Raw genomic sequence first — 11,834 nt, forward strand, 5'->3', positions numbered from 1 at the left:
TAAGCAGGCGTTATGGTGTGTTGAGTGCGGATGGGTGACGAGAGAGGCGTGCGGCAGCTTCTTCAGGGAGGTGGGGGGGTTAGATCCGGATCTCTGCGCCTGGGGGTGTTTGCAGGAGCTCTGCCTGCCTGGGGGGGGGATGATCCCTGCCTCTTGTGGCGTGTGTCACAGCCTAGAGCAAGAGCCCATGCGGCTGGGAATGTTGCAATTTTTTTTTGTGCTAATAATTGCATTTTTCAGCTCTTTGTCTGCTTTTGGTGGCCGTGGCTCTCCCAGCACCTGCCCATGTGTGGGTGCGAGAGCAGCACCCTCACCTCGGGCTGCGGCCGGCAGGTGAGATGGGATGCCTCACGTGGGCTGGAGGTCAGCGTGTGCCTGCTTCCCACAGGTTGGTGCTGCTCCAGGAGGGGCTGGTACTGGGAGCCCCAGTGGGTTTTGGTACTGGGAGCTCCAGCAGGCTGGCACTGGGAGCCCCAGTGGGTTTTGGTACTGGGAGCTCCTGCGGGCTGGCTCTGGGAGCTCCTTGCTCCCAGCCCAATGCAGAACACCCGCAGGGCTGCAGTCACCATCCTGGCAGGACGAAGGGCTACCACCGTGGGATGTGGCGCAAAGCAGACCTTGCACGGGGGGTGCACAGCAGCTCTCCAGGAGCTCTGCGTCAGCCCCGTAATCATTAGAGACATTTACTCTTCAACAATTGCAGTAATTCAACTTTAATAATTTAGCCACTACAAATATTTATCCCACATTCTGTTGCGCGTAACTCCTGCACGATTGAGGACTCTCTTTTACATCCTTATCCAGCCTGAAATCAAGAATGACGAAAAATTACCTGCCCAAGTGCTGCTCGTGTTCCCCGCCAGCCCGGCGGCAGCCATGCCCTACCTCCCTGGCCTCCATGTGCCCTTGTCAAAGGCTGGGGTTTGGTTTCGCGGCCTGGGGGTGTCACCAAGCCCTCACAAAGCCCTAAGGGCAGCGTGGGGGTGCACGGGAAAGCCTTAGCAGTAGTCAGGGGCAGGTGGTTCCTGAACCCGTGGCCACCTTCCCCAGAGATGCGCAGAAAAGCCAAAGGGATTATTGCTAATTATGGGAAACAACACCTCGCTGTGTGTATGATTTTCAGGGTCATCGGAATCAACCTGCTGATGGGCAGCGATGCCGCAATCACGTGGGGAACGTGGGTGCTGGTGGAAATGCTGTCCTGAGCCCTGCAGTACACGAGTGGGGACGTGGAGCAAGATGAGACACGCTAACCCTGGCACGGCCCTGAAGGTAGGTCCTGAAACACCTTTCAGAATGTGGTTGTGGAGCCATCCTTACCTCGTGTCTCGCTGGATGCATCCCAGAACTGATTAGCGAAGTCTTTAAAGATGAGAAGAAGTAATACTGAACGCTGAGCCACACCAGAAGGCTCGCTTCTTGCAAGAAACGGTGCATTCATTTCACAGTGACAGAAAAGCCCCTTAAACCGCGGGCCAGGCAAACCTCTTACCCGTTTGACAAAAAAATGTGGTTGAAGGCACAAAAATAAGGGAGTAGCAAAGTTTGTAGCCAAGCAAAGGAAGAAGAAGAGCGATCGTGGCGGGTGACAACCAAGGAGAGCCTGGTTCCCTCCCCAGTGCCTTCAGGGAGTCGTTTTCTCCAGTTTCCATTTTTGCAGTATGTCATCTGCTGCCTTCAGCGTGGCTTCCTCCTGAACAAACACCCGAGGCTTGGTTCGTGGTTTCCAGCCACGTCCCCCTTCCCCTCACCGGGTTGTTTTCACAATAAAATCCCGTTCTCGTTCTGTGTTTGGTGTGACACGGGCACGGCCCCATCTGGGGCAGGCAGTGCACCCTGGGCAGCTGAACGTGCACCCAGGGGACCCCCTGCCCTGACCGAGAAAGGTGGGACCCTGATGGGGCAGCACCAGCACCTCCTGCCCCAGCTCTGCTCGTGTGTCTGTAGAAGGGGCTCGGGCCGGCTGGACCCAGGCACGGTGCCGTGCTCAGGCTGTAGTACCCAAGGCTCTGCGTGTTTCTTGGCATTTGTCTCATCACGCAGCCCCGATTATTACCCCCCACCTCACCTCGCCCCAGGGCTCACCTTTGCAAAGCAGAACCGGATGAAGGAGTTGTAGCTGTTCTTGTGGGGCCCGCTGTAGAAAGCGGAGAGCGGGATGGCCGCGAGTCCCTGGGGAGGGCAAGGCGTGGAGCTGAGGTCAGTGCCTTGGGGCCATGTCCCAGCGTGGGTGAAGCTGTCACCTAGTGCTCGCAAGTCTCACGGATGGGCTCACAAGTGCCCATGGTGCTCTGCTTGCCCTGCTTGAGCTCACTGCTGGGCTTGAGGCCAGCTGCTGACACCCCAAATATGCCCCTGGCCCTGGGCTGCTGCACCCATGCATGTCCCCAGGAGAGCCCCGGCCCTGCCTGGTGCTACCATGGACTCAAGCAGTGCCCTGGCTTCTTCCACCCTAAAACCAGGTCTGGATGGGGACCTTGCCCGCTGGTGGTGGTGCCACCGCTGCTGCCTCCGATGTGTGCAGCCAGCAGGGAGGGCACAAACACGCAAATGTGGTGGAAAGGGGCAGGCAGATGCATTTACCTTGTTCTTCACCATCCACTTTGCAAATCTGGAGTCGTAGGGCTCATCGGAGTTGGGGACATCAGGGACATCGGATTCTGCAGGAGGAGCAGTGCAGAGGCTGTGGCCGGGTGGGTGCCTCAGCCAAGCCCCAAATCTGTGGCCTCTGGGAGCTCAGATGGGAAACGCGGCGCGGTCCCTCCCCTCGTCGGATGTCGTTTGTGCAGGTTTCTGTCCCTGCTGGTGGGACCAGGCCGAGCTGATCCCTGAACTCAGCCCTGCCTGAGCAGCACCGCAGCTGCACAACTCACTGAACTCGGAGATGTCTGCCACCAAGAAGTAGGTGCCCTCGGGGATGATGGGTTTCATCCCCACCGCGACCAGGCTCTGGACCAGCTGGTCTCGCTTCTGCTGCATCTCCTTGGGCAGCTGGACAAAGTAGCTGTCTGGCTTCCCGTAGTGCTCAAACTCCCTCTGGAAACCCTGAGCCACGACTTCCTGTGAGGGGAAGAGGATCCAAAGGCTGGTGGGAAGATGGCCAAGGCTGGTTTGGGAACTGCAGGGCTGGTGGCAGGGAGCTGCCTCACCTGTGTGACCGTGGCGCAGTGGTACACCGAGTTCTGGTGCACGGTGCGCAGGTGCTGCAGCAGCCGGTTGGGTCCCACAGTCCACCCCACCTGTGGCCGGGAGAGGAGGAGGAAGGGGGTAAGTCTGGTACCTCCTCGTGTTCTGCTTTGTTGCAAAGGGATGGGGAGGCAATGAGGTGTTGCGTGGGGGCGCTCACCTTCCATCCAGTGACACTGAAGGTTTTCCCAGCGCTCCCGATGCTCACCGTGCGGTCCCACATCCCTCGCAAGCTGGCTGGCAATGAAACGAGAGAGAAACACTGATGGCAGAGCTCAGCGCACTCCCTGCAGCAGGTAACTGCATGTCACTGCAACAGGACGAACAGGGCTCTGAAATCATGTGAAATGGCTGTCCCAAAACTAGAGACACCGAGAAAAGGGTAGTTTTGTACAGAATGGGCAAAAATCCAGTTTCACTGGAGCCAAAGGGTTCTTGGCTCCAGGTCTCAGGCTGTGAAGCCAGCTCTGTTTCCTCCAGCTGGTTCTGGAAGTCAAGGCTCCAGTTTAAGACCTGGTGTGGAGGCTGAGTTTGAAGTGCAGCAAGACATGCATGCCAGGGGTCCCCCATGAAACCCCCAGTTCCTTCCCCAGAAGGAGCTGCCCAAAGATACTGTAGCTGGAGGAGAAGCCCAGGCTCAGCCAAGCCCTCCACCATACCGATGCGGACGTGCTCCTTCCCGTCGTAGACCAGCCACTCGTACACTTCGTCGCTGATGCACAGGGCGTCGTGCTTCACGCACAGGTCTGCAATGAGCTCCAGCTCCTCTCGGCTGAACACCTGCAGCAGGCAGGGAGCAGAGCTAAGACACAGCAGGAATATTACCGAGCCCCGCCGTGCACCCTTGGCTGTACCAGCTCCCGGGCCAGGACAGGACAAAAGCACTGCTGGCACACAAGATCAGGCCTCAGAACACCAGCAGAGCACAGCACGTGGTGCTCCCACAACACCCATTTCCCCTGCGTGCCAGGAAGGTGGAGTTTGGCAAGCTGTAGCACCCCAAATGCTCTTGGGGCTGCCCCCAGCGAGGCCAGAGGCATTACCTTGCCCAGAGGGTTGTTGGGTGAGTTCAGGACGATGGCTTTTGTCCGTTCACTGAATTTAGAAGCCAGTTCAGCTGGGTCCAGCTGCCAGTCCGCACTAGACATCAATTTTCCATCTTTTGGAGCTTTCTAGAGAGAACAGAGGGGAACCTCGGCTTGCTTTGCTGCCTCTGCACTTTGCTTACTGCTCACCGTGCTACAAATCCTCTTCCCTCCTCAACGGCTCTGCTTTGACCCACTCACCGGTCTCAGCGGGATGAACACGGGTGTCCCACCAGCCATTTTCACCATCGGCTCATAGCAGTCGAAGAAGGGCTCAATGATTATCACCTGGAAGAGAGGGGCATGGCAGCAGCCTCTGGGCCCTGCTCAGACCTACCTGAGGGCCGAGAGCAATGGGAGGGTCCTGGGTTACCTCGTCGCCTTCATCAACGAAAGCCTGGAAGCAGCAGAAGAGGGCCTGGTACGCTCCTATAGTCACCATCACGTTGGTCATAGGATCCAGCTCTCGTCCGAGCAGCTTCCCAAAAAGCTGGGCTAGGATCTTCACCAGAGGTGGGTGGCCCTGTGGGGTGAGAGGAGTGGGTGAGAACTGGGTGGTGGAAGCTTCCCAAAGCAGGGATGAGCCCTTTGGATGGCGCTGGGCAGCCAAGTGCCCTGTGTTGGGTTTCCCTGCCACGATGGCTCTTCTTCACTTCTGTGGGTGCCTCGTGCTATGGGGTTTTGGCAATAAACCCCACATCCACCAGACCCCTGCACTTGTGTCCAACGTGTCCCTGCAGCAGAACAGGGGCATGATCCTGCCTGGAAATAATTCCTGTTGTTTTTTTTCTTTTTCTTTGCAGGGTACCCCAGCTATTGCCAGCTCTGTCACTGCAACTGCAGGTGACAAAAATCCTCTTTAAATGAGAGCAACTTCTCCCTGCCCAGCCAGCACTGCCGGATGGGTACTGCTGCGATAGCAAGTAGGATCTGGCCCTCCTGGAAAGAAAATGGGGCCAAAGATGAAAGCTGTTGCAAGGAGATGTCTCCATCATCCCAACGAATCTGGATGGCTCTGCCCACCCACCGCAGCAGCTGGGGGGTCCCAGACCCAGCCGAGGTACGCATTGCTCGGGGTGCCTGAGCTTGTTCAAGCCCCAGCCCCTCCGACAGGGCTCTGGGCAGGGCTCACAGGTACCGCCTAGCAGGGGGGTTGCCCACGCACGAAGGCACGGGTGTACTGGTGCAGCATGTGCTTCTCCCCGCTGAGGGCTCTGGTGAATGCATCCTTCAAAAAGTCCGGTGGGGGGAAGTCGGGGAAGCCCTGGCCCAGGTTCACCGTGGAGTAGGTGGCAGCCAGTTTTACAAATTCCACCCTGGAGAGAGGGAAGGGAGAGAAGGACAAGCATGGCAGAGGGTCTGGGCAGCTTGCTGGCACCCGCCCTGCTTGGTGGCATCCCTTTGGCAGGGAGCGAGGTGGGTGGACAGCACCGGCTGGGGGAGCAGCTCCCACAGCAGGGCTGGTTTCTGCCCCATCCTCGCTGCTTGCACCAGGCACCAGTTTCAGACCAGTTTCAATTAAAACTGAGCCAGGCACTTCTGCGCTGGGAAGGGTTTTTGCTTTTTTTGAAGGACACAGCAGTTGTGCTGCCTGAGTGCGCGGTCACGGCTGAAGCCACGCACCACCTCTGATCAGACCAGACCCAGGAGGAGAGGTCACGGAGGCTTTCAAGCTGAGGCCAGTTCTAGAAAAATTAGTAGCCAGGCACTGTGAAGGCCTCTGCGGGGGGTAAGACAGGCTGAACTCAGCGCTCATCTCACCCATGGGCTGGCTGATTGGCACTTTGTAGCTCAAAGCTAGGCGCAGCGGGACAAAGCTCATTTAACCCCTGTATCCAAGCACGCAGCGTTCCCATTGCTGCAGCTCCGAGCAGAGCTAGCAGCACCCCTCCGCCTGCCTCCCTGCTGGCAGTGCCCGAGGCTGGGCTTGAAGCTGATGCTGAGCTGGAGCCGCTGCGCTGCGACCGCTCGGCTCAGGTCTGGGTGCTGCTGCCGACCGCCTTCCCTCGGGACAGCACGGAGCTGATGCTGCAAAGCACGAGCAGCAGGTACGCAGCTGAGCTGGTGTAAAGCCTCACGGGACAAAATTACCCCAATGTGCTTCCTGAACAAATGCAAAGCAGCCGAGCGAGGTGCTGCTCCGTGCCGTGCAACCGCAGCGGTTTCTGTCTGATGTTAGGCTGCCTAAAACCACATCTACCACCGGGGTAAACCAGGAGCTGCCCAGTAGCAGCTTAACTCACCAGATATTCTTATCGACTCCCTCCAGCCTCCGAGCTTGCACTGGCCTTGACATTTTTGCCTGCGAAGAGAAAACGAGCTTGGAGCTTCCACTCGTGGCAGGAGGGGACGTGCCCTCCGCAGGAAGGTTGCCCCCAGCAGAAGGTGTGCGCTCCTGCGGGGCTTCGCCGCCTCTGCTCACCAACCCCAGAGCAGCAATGCTGAAGCAGCGGCTTCTGGAAGAAGATTCACACACTTTTAAAGAGAAATCAGAGAGATGAGAGCTGGCAGAGGAGAATGTTTCATTTCCGAGTTTCAGAAAGAAAACAGCTGAACAACTGAGGTGTGAGTGCCTCACTGGGGCACTAGCAATGCCTTAAACCTTGTTTGCAGTTGGAATAAATCGTGGGTCAAATGAGCTCAGCCAGGCTCTAACAGCCAGGCCAATAACCCCAGACCTCAGGCTTTTGCTTTCCCATAGCCTCTCTTTTCAGAAGGACCTCTTTGTTCCCTACAGGCCACAAAACACCCCCTTTTTCTAAAAGAACCAACATTTTTATTCCACGCCGCCCTGAGGAGCGGCAGGAATAGCGTTTGCTCCTTCGTCCTGCTGGAGCCCGTGCTCTAGATCCTAAACTAAATGCTGGTAAATTCTGTACCTAAAATTCACAACGAAACCAGGCAGCAGCTGAGTACAGGCAGGAGGGGAGCACAGCACACACACGGCAGTCTGGCACATGGAGACACCGAGGGACCGCTTGCCTGACCGGTGCCTATGTCCACGTGCATCGTGGCTGGGGGGTTGGGAGAGGGACAGTCGGGAGCATGCAGAGCAAAATCCTCCTCCCCGTTGGATGAGCACCACAGGAGGAAGTCTGATGTGCTCGGTGGGGAATCTCTTGTGAGGATGATGAAAAGCAACAGAGGCAGAATTTAGTAACAGCAGCGTAGGAGAAAAGGCAACCAGGCAGCGAGGGGAATGGAGACAGGGATGGAGGAGGGCATCTGTGAAGCAATGAGCCAAGAAAATGCTCATCCCCACAGCAAGCAAAACATTCAAACAGGGAGGAGGAGGGCATGTGAGAGCAGTCGAGGGGTGAGATGTGGAGCTGGGATGTGCGGGGACGGGGTCTGATGGTGGGGATACGGGGCCCCTCCACTGGTAACTCCCCACTTACCTGCTTGCCGCCGCCCTTCCCGCAAGGCTGTACCAGCGTTTGAGAAGTGCCCCAACGATATTTTGTGTCTCTGGATTTTTATTTATGCGGCTTCAGCCCTCGCTGGGGATTTTTGCAAATGAATTACAAGGAATCCTGAGTTTCAGAGGGCAGCGGGTGGACTCTGCGCTCCCCCGCGGTGCTGGGCAGGCGGCCAAGGGTGAGCAGGAGTCACTGCCTCCCCGGCTGTAGGGGAGCCCCCTGCATCTCCCCCCGCCCCTTCTTTGCCTTTTCTGCACAAGCCCACGGGCATTACAGCCAGCAACACCCGAGGCTTGAGTGGGTTGTGGTGGGAGTAGGATTTGTGGCTTGGGAAGTAAAAGATAGCTGGAGGTTAAACATTATCAGCTCCAGCGCTGTCCTCTTGTGGTAGGGCTGCTGCTGGCCACAGCTCAGAGAATGCAGCAGCTCTGGAAGGTGGGTCAGTGGGAACAAGGTGCCATAAGCCTCAAAGTTCCCAATTCTAAGGAAAGGCCCCGCTTGCTCTAACCCTTTCAGCAGTGGCAATGACATACTTTCTTCTCCTGACTTCTCTCTGTCCCATCCCCAGCTGCCATGGGTGGCTGCCCACAGGGCTGGAGAGCGACACGGGCTCAGGGCCACGTAGCCCCCAAATCCATTTCAGCCCATTCTGCTCCCAAACCCAACGATGTTCCTCCAGGTGCAATTTGCGCTCTGCACTCTACCACTGACTCCTCACTGCACATCAGTCCCTTGCTCTGCAAGTTTCTACCTCCAGGAGGATGCTGATACTTCATTCTCCAAGTATTTTGCAACCCAAGAGGCGTTAGCAGAAGACACCTTCAGATGAGGCAATCCCACAAACAATGAGCTGCTCTCTGTGTAAAGAGTATTCTCTTGCTTGTGTGAGACGTTCCCTTTAACCAGGCTACCTGGAAATAATTGGGTTGCAGCGGACATTGCATCAGGGTGACTTTTCCTGACGTGCCCTATCTGCTGCCACTGCCAAGGCTCGTTCCCTGGCTCCACACCGCAGCGGCCTGAGCAAGGGAGCAGGCTGCGGGCCAGAAGCAGTCGTGCTGGGCATTCAATACCTCACTGGAGCAGGAGCTATATCCAGCGCCGCAATTCCTCTCCAGCAAGAAGTGACGCAGAGACGGTCCTGCTCTCCTGAGCATGCCACGGCTCCTGCTGTCTCACTTGTGTGGGCACGGACCTGTATTTCCCCCAGACACAAAGCAGAGGGATGAAAAAATTGCTCCGCAGCTGCAGGCACAAAGCAAAGGCTTCTTTTACCTGGGGACACAATGCAGGTCCAGACCCAAAGCTGTGGTTACTTCACTCTGGATAGAAAAAGGCAGCCCAGACACTTTGTGTGTTGTCACTGCAATGTCAAACAGGGCTGGGGCTGCACTTTGTGCCTATGACACGCATGAAAGCAGGATCACAAGGGCAACACCTGCAGCTTCTGCCTCCTCTCCCCCCCGTTCCACACTAGCACTGCTTTCCTCTGCACTGGGGGAGCTGTATAGACACCAGCGAGAGGGCATCCTCTGGAATCGGGTGTCCTTCATCACCTTCCCACCTGCTTTTTCCCTGGTGTCTCCTGCCTCAGCCCTTCCTCTCCTTCACTTTCACATGATGTGGCTGTAGCTTGGCTGCATGGCTCAGACACCCTGCCTCTCGGGGCTGGCAAGGGAAATAAGGGGCCTTGGGGATTATGTTTGTATGGATTTTGGTGTTTAGATTTCCATTAAGGCCCCAAACAAATTAATTTCTGTGCCGGATGCAGCCTGTTCCTTCACCTCAGGTCCCCTCAACTATTCTACAGCATTGCTGAGGCACGTGGTATTTAAGCTAAAATAAAATGCTTTGTTAGATACTTTAGATAAAAGGGGTGAGTCTGGAGGATGCATGCACCTTTATTTTCATCAGCTACAGATTAATTTACTGCAACTTTTACTGAAAAAAAATAATTAAAACAGGTTTGAAGCTGGCCAGCCCATGGGTGGGTTCTCGGTACTGCTAGATGCACTCCCTATCCTTACGCGCAGGCTGAGTCCCCTCTGCTTGCATTTTGTGTTATTTCTAAAAAGCAAAAAGCAGCAGCCAGCCAGTTTTACATCTCTTTGCCCAGGTAGGAAAAAGCAGTATGATTTATGGAAAATGGGGCATAATATTTCTCACTGGTTTACACCGAACTGTGGAGTGTGCCTAAGAGGTGTGCACAGGGCTCCTGCAAGGAGCTATAGGGAGCGCTGGGCTTGGGACACTGCTACCTTTGGGAGCGCTGGGGCTAGGGCAGGGGGCTCTGCTTCGCCTCCCCAGCCCTGGGCAATGTTTTGCAGTGGGGTCAGCCACCAGAGAGTCAAAAAGCCTGGGAAAGCCTCAGGGAGCTTCTCCCCCGACTGAGTTTTCAGGCTGTGCCCTACCTACACTCCCTGCAAGGAGCAGGGCAGGCGGGACGGAGCACTCAGGATTTTGGAGAAGGCAACCGAAAGGTCACCACAGGGATCGGTCGGTCACTCACCGGCGATCTCCTCCGTCCCGGTGCTGCCCAGGTGGCCAGCCTGGCCGCTCGTGGGTGCACCTGAAGGGCTCTGGGGGGACAAGGGTCCCCCTGCACCCCACACAACACGGGAGCATGGGTGAATGCAGGAGCCAACGAGCGCACACGCGTTGGCACAGGGCAGCCGCTCAGCAGGGGTGGCAGTGGGGGTAAAACCGACTTACGTCAAGCTGGGACACGCTGCATGACACTGCACAAGTCCGGCACGACCGCCCAGGCTGCCTTCATACACATGCCGGTCTCCCCACGTACCAAAGCGCTTCATCTGCAGCGGGGACTTCCTGGGAGGAGTCTGGGAAGCTGCAGGAAGGCAGGAATCGAGCTACAACACTCAGATAGAGAAGATGGTACCGGGGAAAAGGAGCTCTCGGGTCACTCTGAAGCACCAGGAAGGAGAGGGCTTTGGGGAACCGGTGCCTTCCTCGCAGGGGTTCGGAGCCAGAAGTGCCAGGGGATCTTGGCTGCCTGGGAAAATAACGCAGCCTATTGTTCAGATGGAGGCTTGTACCTGCAACAGGGTAATTAGTGTGGCAGGGCTCTAATTACTTTGGCATTGGCAATGGCAGTGAATTTCTCTTTGCATGAAGGTCTCAGTCATTTTGGAAAAAAAAAAAAAAATGTCAGCTGGGCACTTTGAAAAATTTCAGCCTGCAGGCTTAATGTTGTTAGAGAACAGTTTAAAGATACAGAAAGTGAAGGCATCTTCATAATATTTATCAGGGATCATGACCAACTGTCCATGATACAGCCTAAAGTAGGACCCTGCAGCATCGTCCAGCTCCTGGGCTGTGGATGGTCAGGGGGACAGAGACCAGGCTCAGAGGGGGACTTTGGCAGGTATGCAGGAACTGAACTCTCCACCAGGTGTGTGTGAGGTGACAATTGCTCAAGCGAGGAGTAGAGAGCAAATCATCTTCTCTTGGCTTCCCTTTTCCTTTTGTGACAGGGCATTATGTGCCCTGATGAATCAGGTCATGTAGCTCTCCTGAGTAATGACTGTCTCCTTCTCTCAGTAGGAAAAAGTGAGGCACAGGGAAGGAAGCGGCTGACGTCTGCTGTGCAAAGGTTCCCGACTCCTGACACGACATCCCGCCGCCAGGCCCACAGCATCACCGCCGTGACTAAGCGGGAGGGAATTTTTGTGCAGGCAGATGCAAACTCTTTGTTTGCTAAACTTCTGTTTAACTCAAACACTGAAACAAACAACTGGAAAGAAAGCTTTTGTTTGCTCCTTGTAAGGATTTCACAACACATCCTGAGACAATTTTACAGCTCAGTCCCTCCTGCTGCCCTAATCTGGGGTTGTTTGACCCTGAGTTGAGTTCACTAGACATGCTAAACCAGCAGAAAGCCATTCTGGTAGAAAAAATGGGCAGTTTTCTGTCTGGTTCGTGAGCCAAACAGGCCTAGGGCAGGGTGTGAGTGCTAAAGCCACAGCAAGGAAGTGAAGACCTGGGCAGGGCCCAGAGCAGTAGGGAATGGGGACAAGAGGGCATGGGCAGGAGGAGTATGAACTCTCATCCTCTTTGTCAGGATTTGGCCTTTATACTGACTCAACTGTAACATGTTATTTCACCTTAGTTTCCGCTTGAAATA

At 55.9% G+C, this 11,834-nt stretch overlaps 1 protein-coding gene across 5 annotated transcripts; it reads right to left on the minus strand.

The window, feature by feature from the left end:
- Window positions 1-697: 697 nt before the first annotated feature.
- Window positions 698-10,549, minus strand: KYAT1 (kynurenine aminotransferase 1). 5 transcript variants are annotated; one of them, XM_035341958.1, is made up of 14 exons: window positions 10,403-10,549; window positions 8,764-8,885; window positions 6,515-6,573; window positions 5,437-5,587; window positions 4,645-4,794; window positions 4,473-4,559; window positions 4,230-4,358; window positions 3,846-3,966; window positions 3,347-3,423; window positions 3,150-3,239; window positions 2,874-3,060; window positions 2,584-2,660; window positions 2,086-2,172; window positions 698-1,693 (listed from the first exon to the last, which is right to left on the minus strand). In XM_035341958.1, exons 2-14 carry the CDS (start codon window positions 8,845-8,847, stop codon window positions 1,625-1,627), a joined length of 1,368 nt encoding a protein of 455 aa, XP_035197849.1. In that variant the 5' UTR covers window positions 8,848-8,885; window positions 10,403-10,549; the 3' UTR covers window positions 698-1,624. The 5 variants fall into 5 exon arrangements, with proteins under 5 accessions (XP_035197849.1, XP_035197853.1, XP_035197850.1 ...); XM_035341962.1 differs by lacking the exon at window positions 10,403-10,549 and adding an exon at window positions 10,200-10,332; XM_035341959.1 differs by lacking the exon at window positions 10,403-10,549 and adding an exon at window positions 10,102-10,237.
- Between the last annotated feature and the right edge of the window lie 1,285 nt (window positions 10,550-11,834).

The sequence above is a fragment of the Oxyura jamaicensis genome, chromosome 17 (genome assembly GCF_011077185.1).
Source record: "Oxyura jamaicensis isolate SHBP4307 breed ruddy duck chromosome 17, BPBGC_Ojam_1.0, whole genome shotgun sequence".
NCBI lineage: Eukaryota > Metazoa > Chordata > Aves > Anseriformes > Anatidae > Oxyura > Oxyura jamaicensis.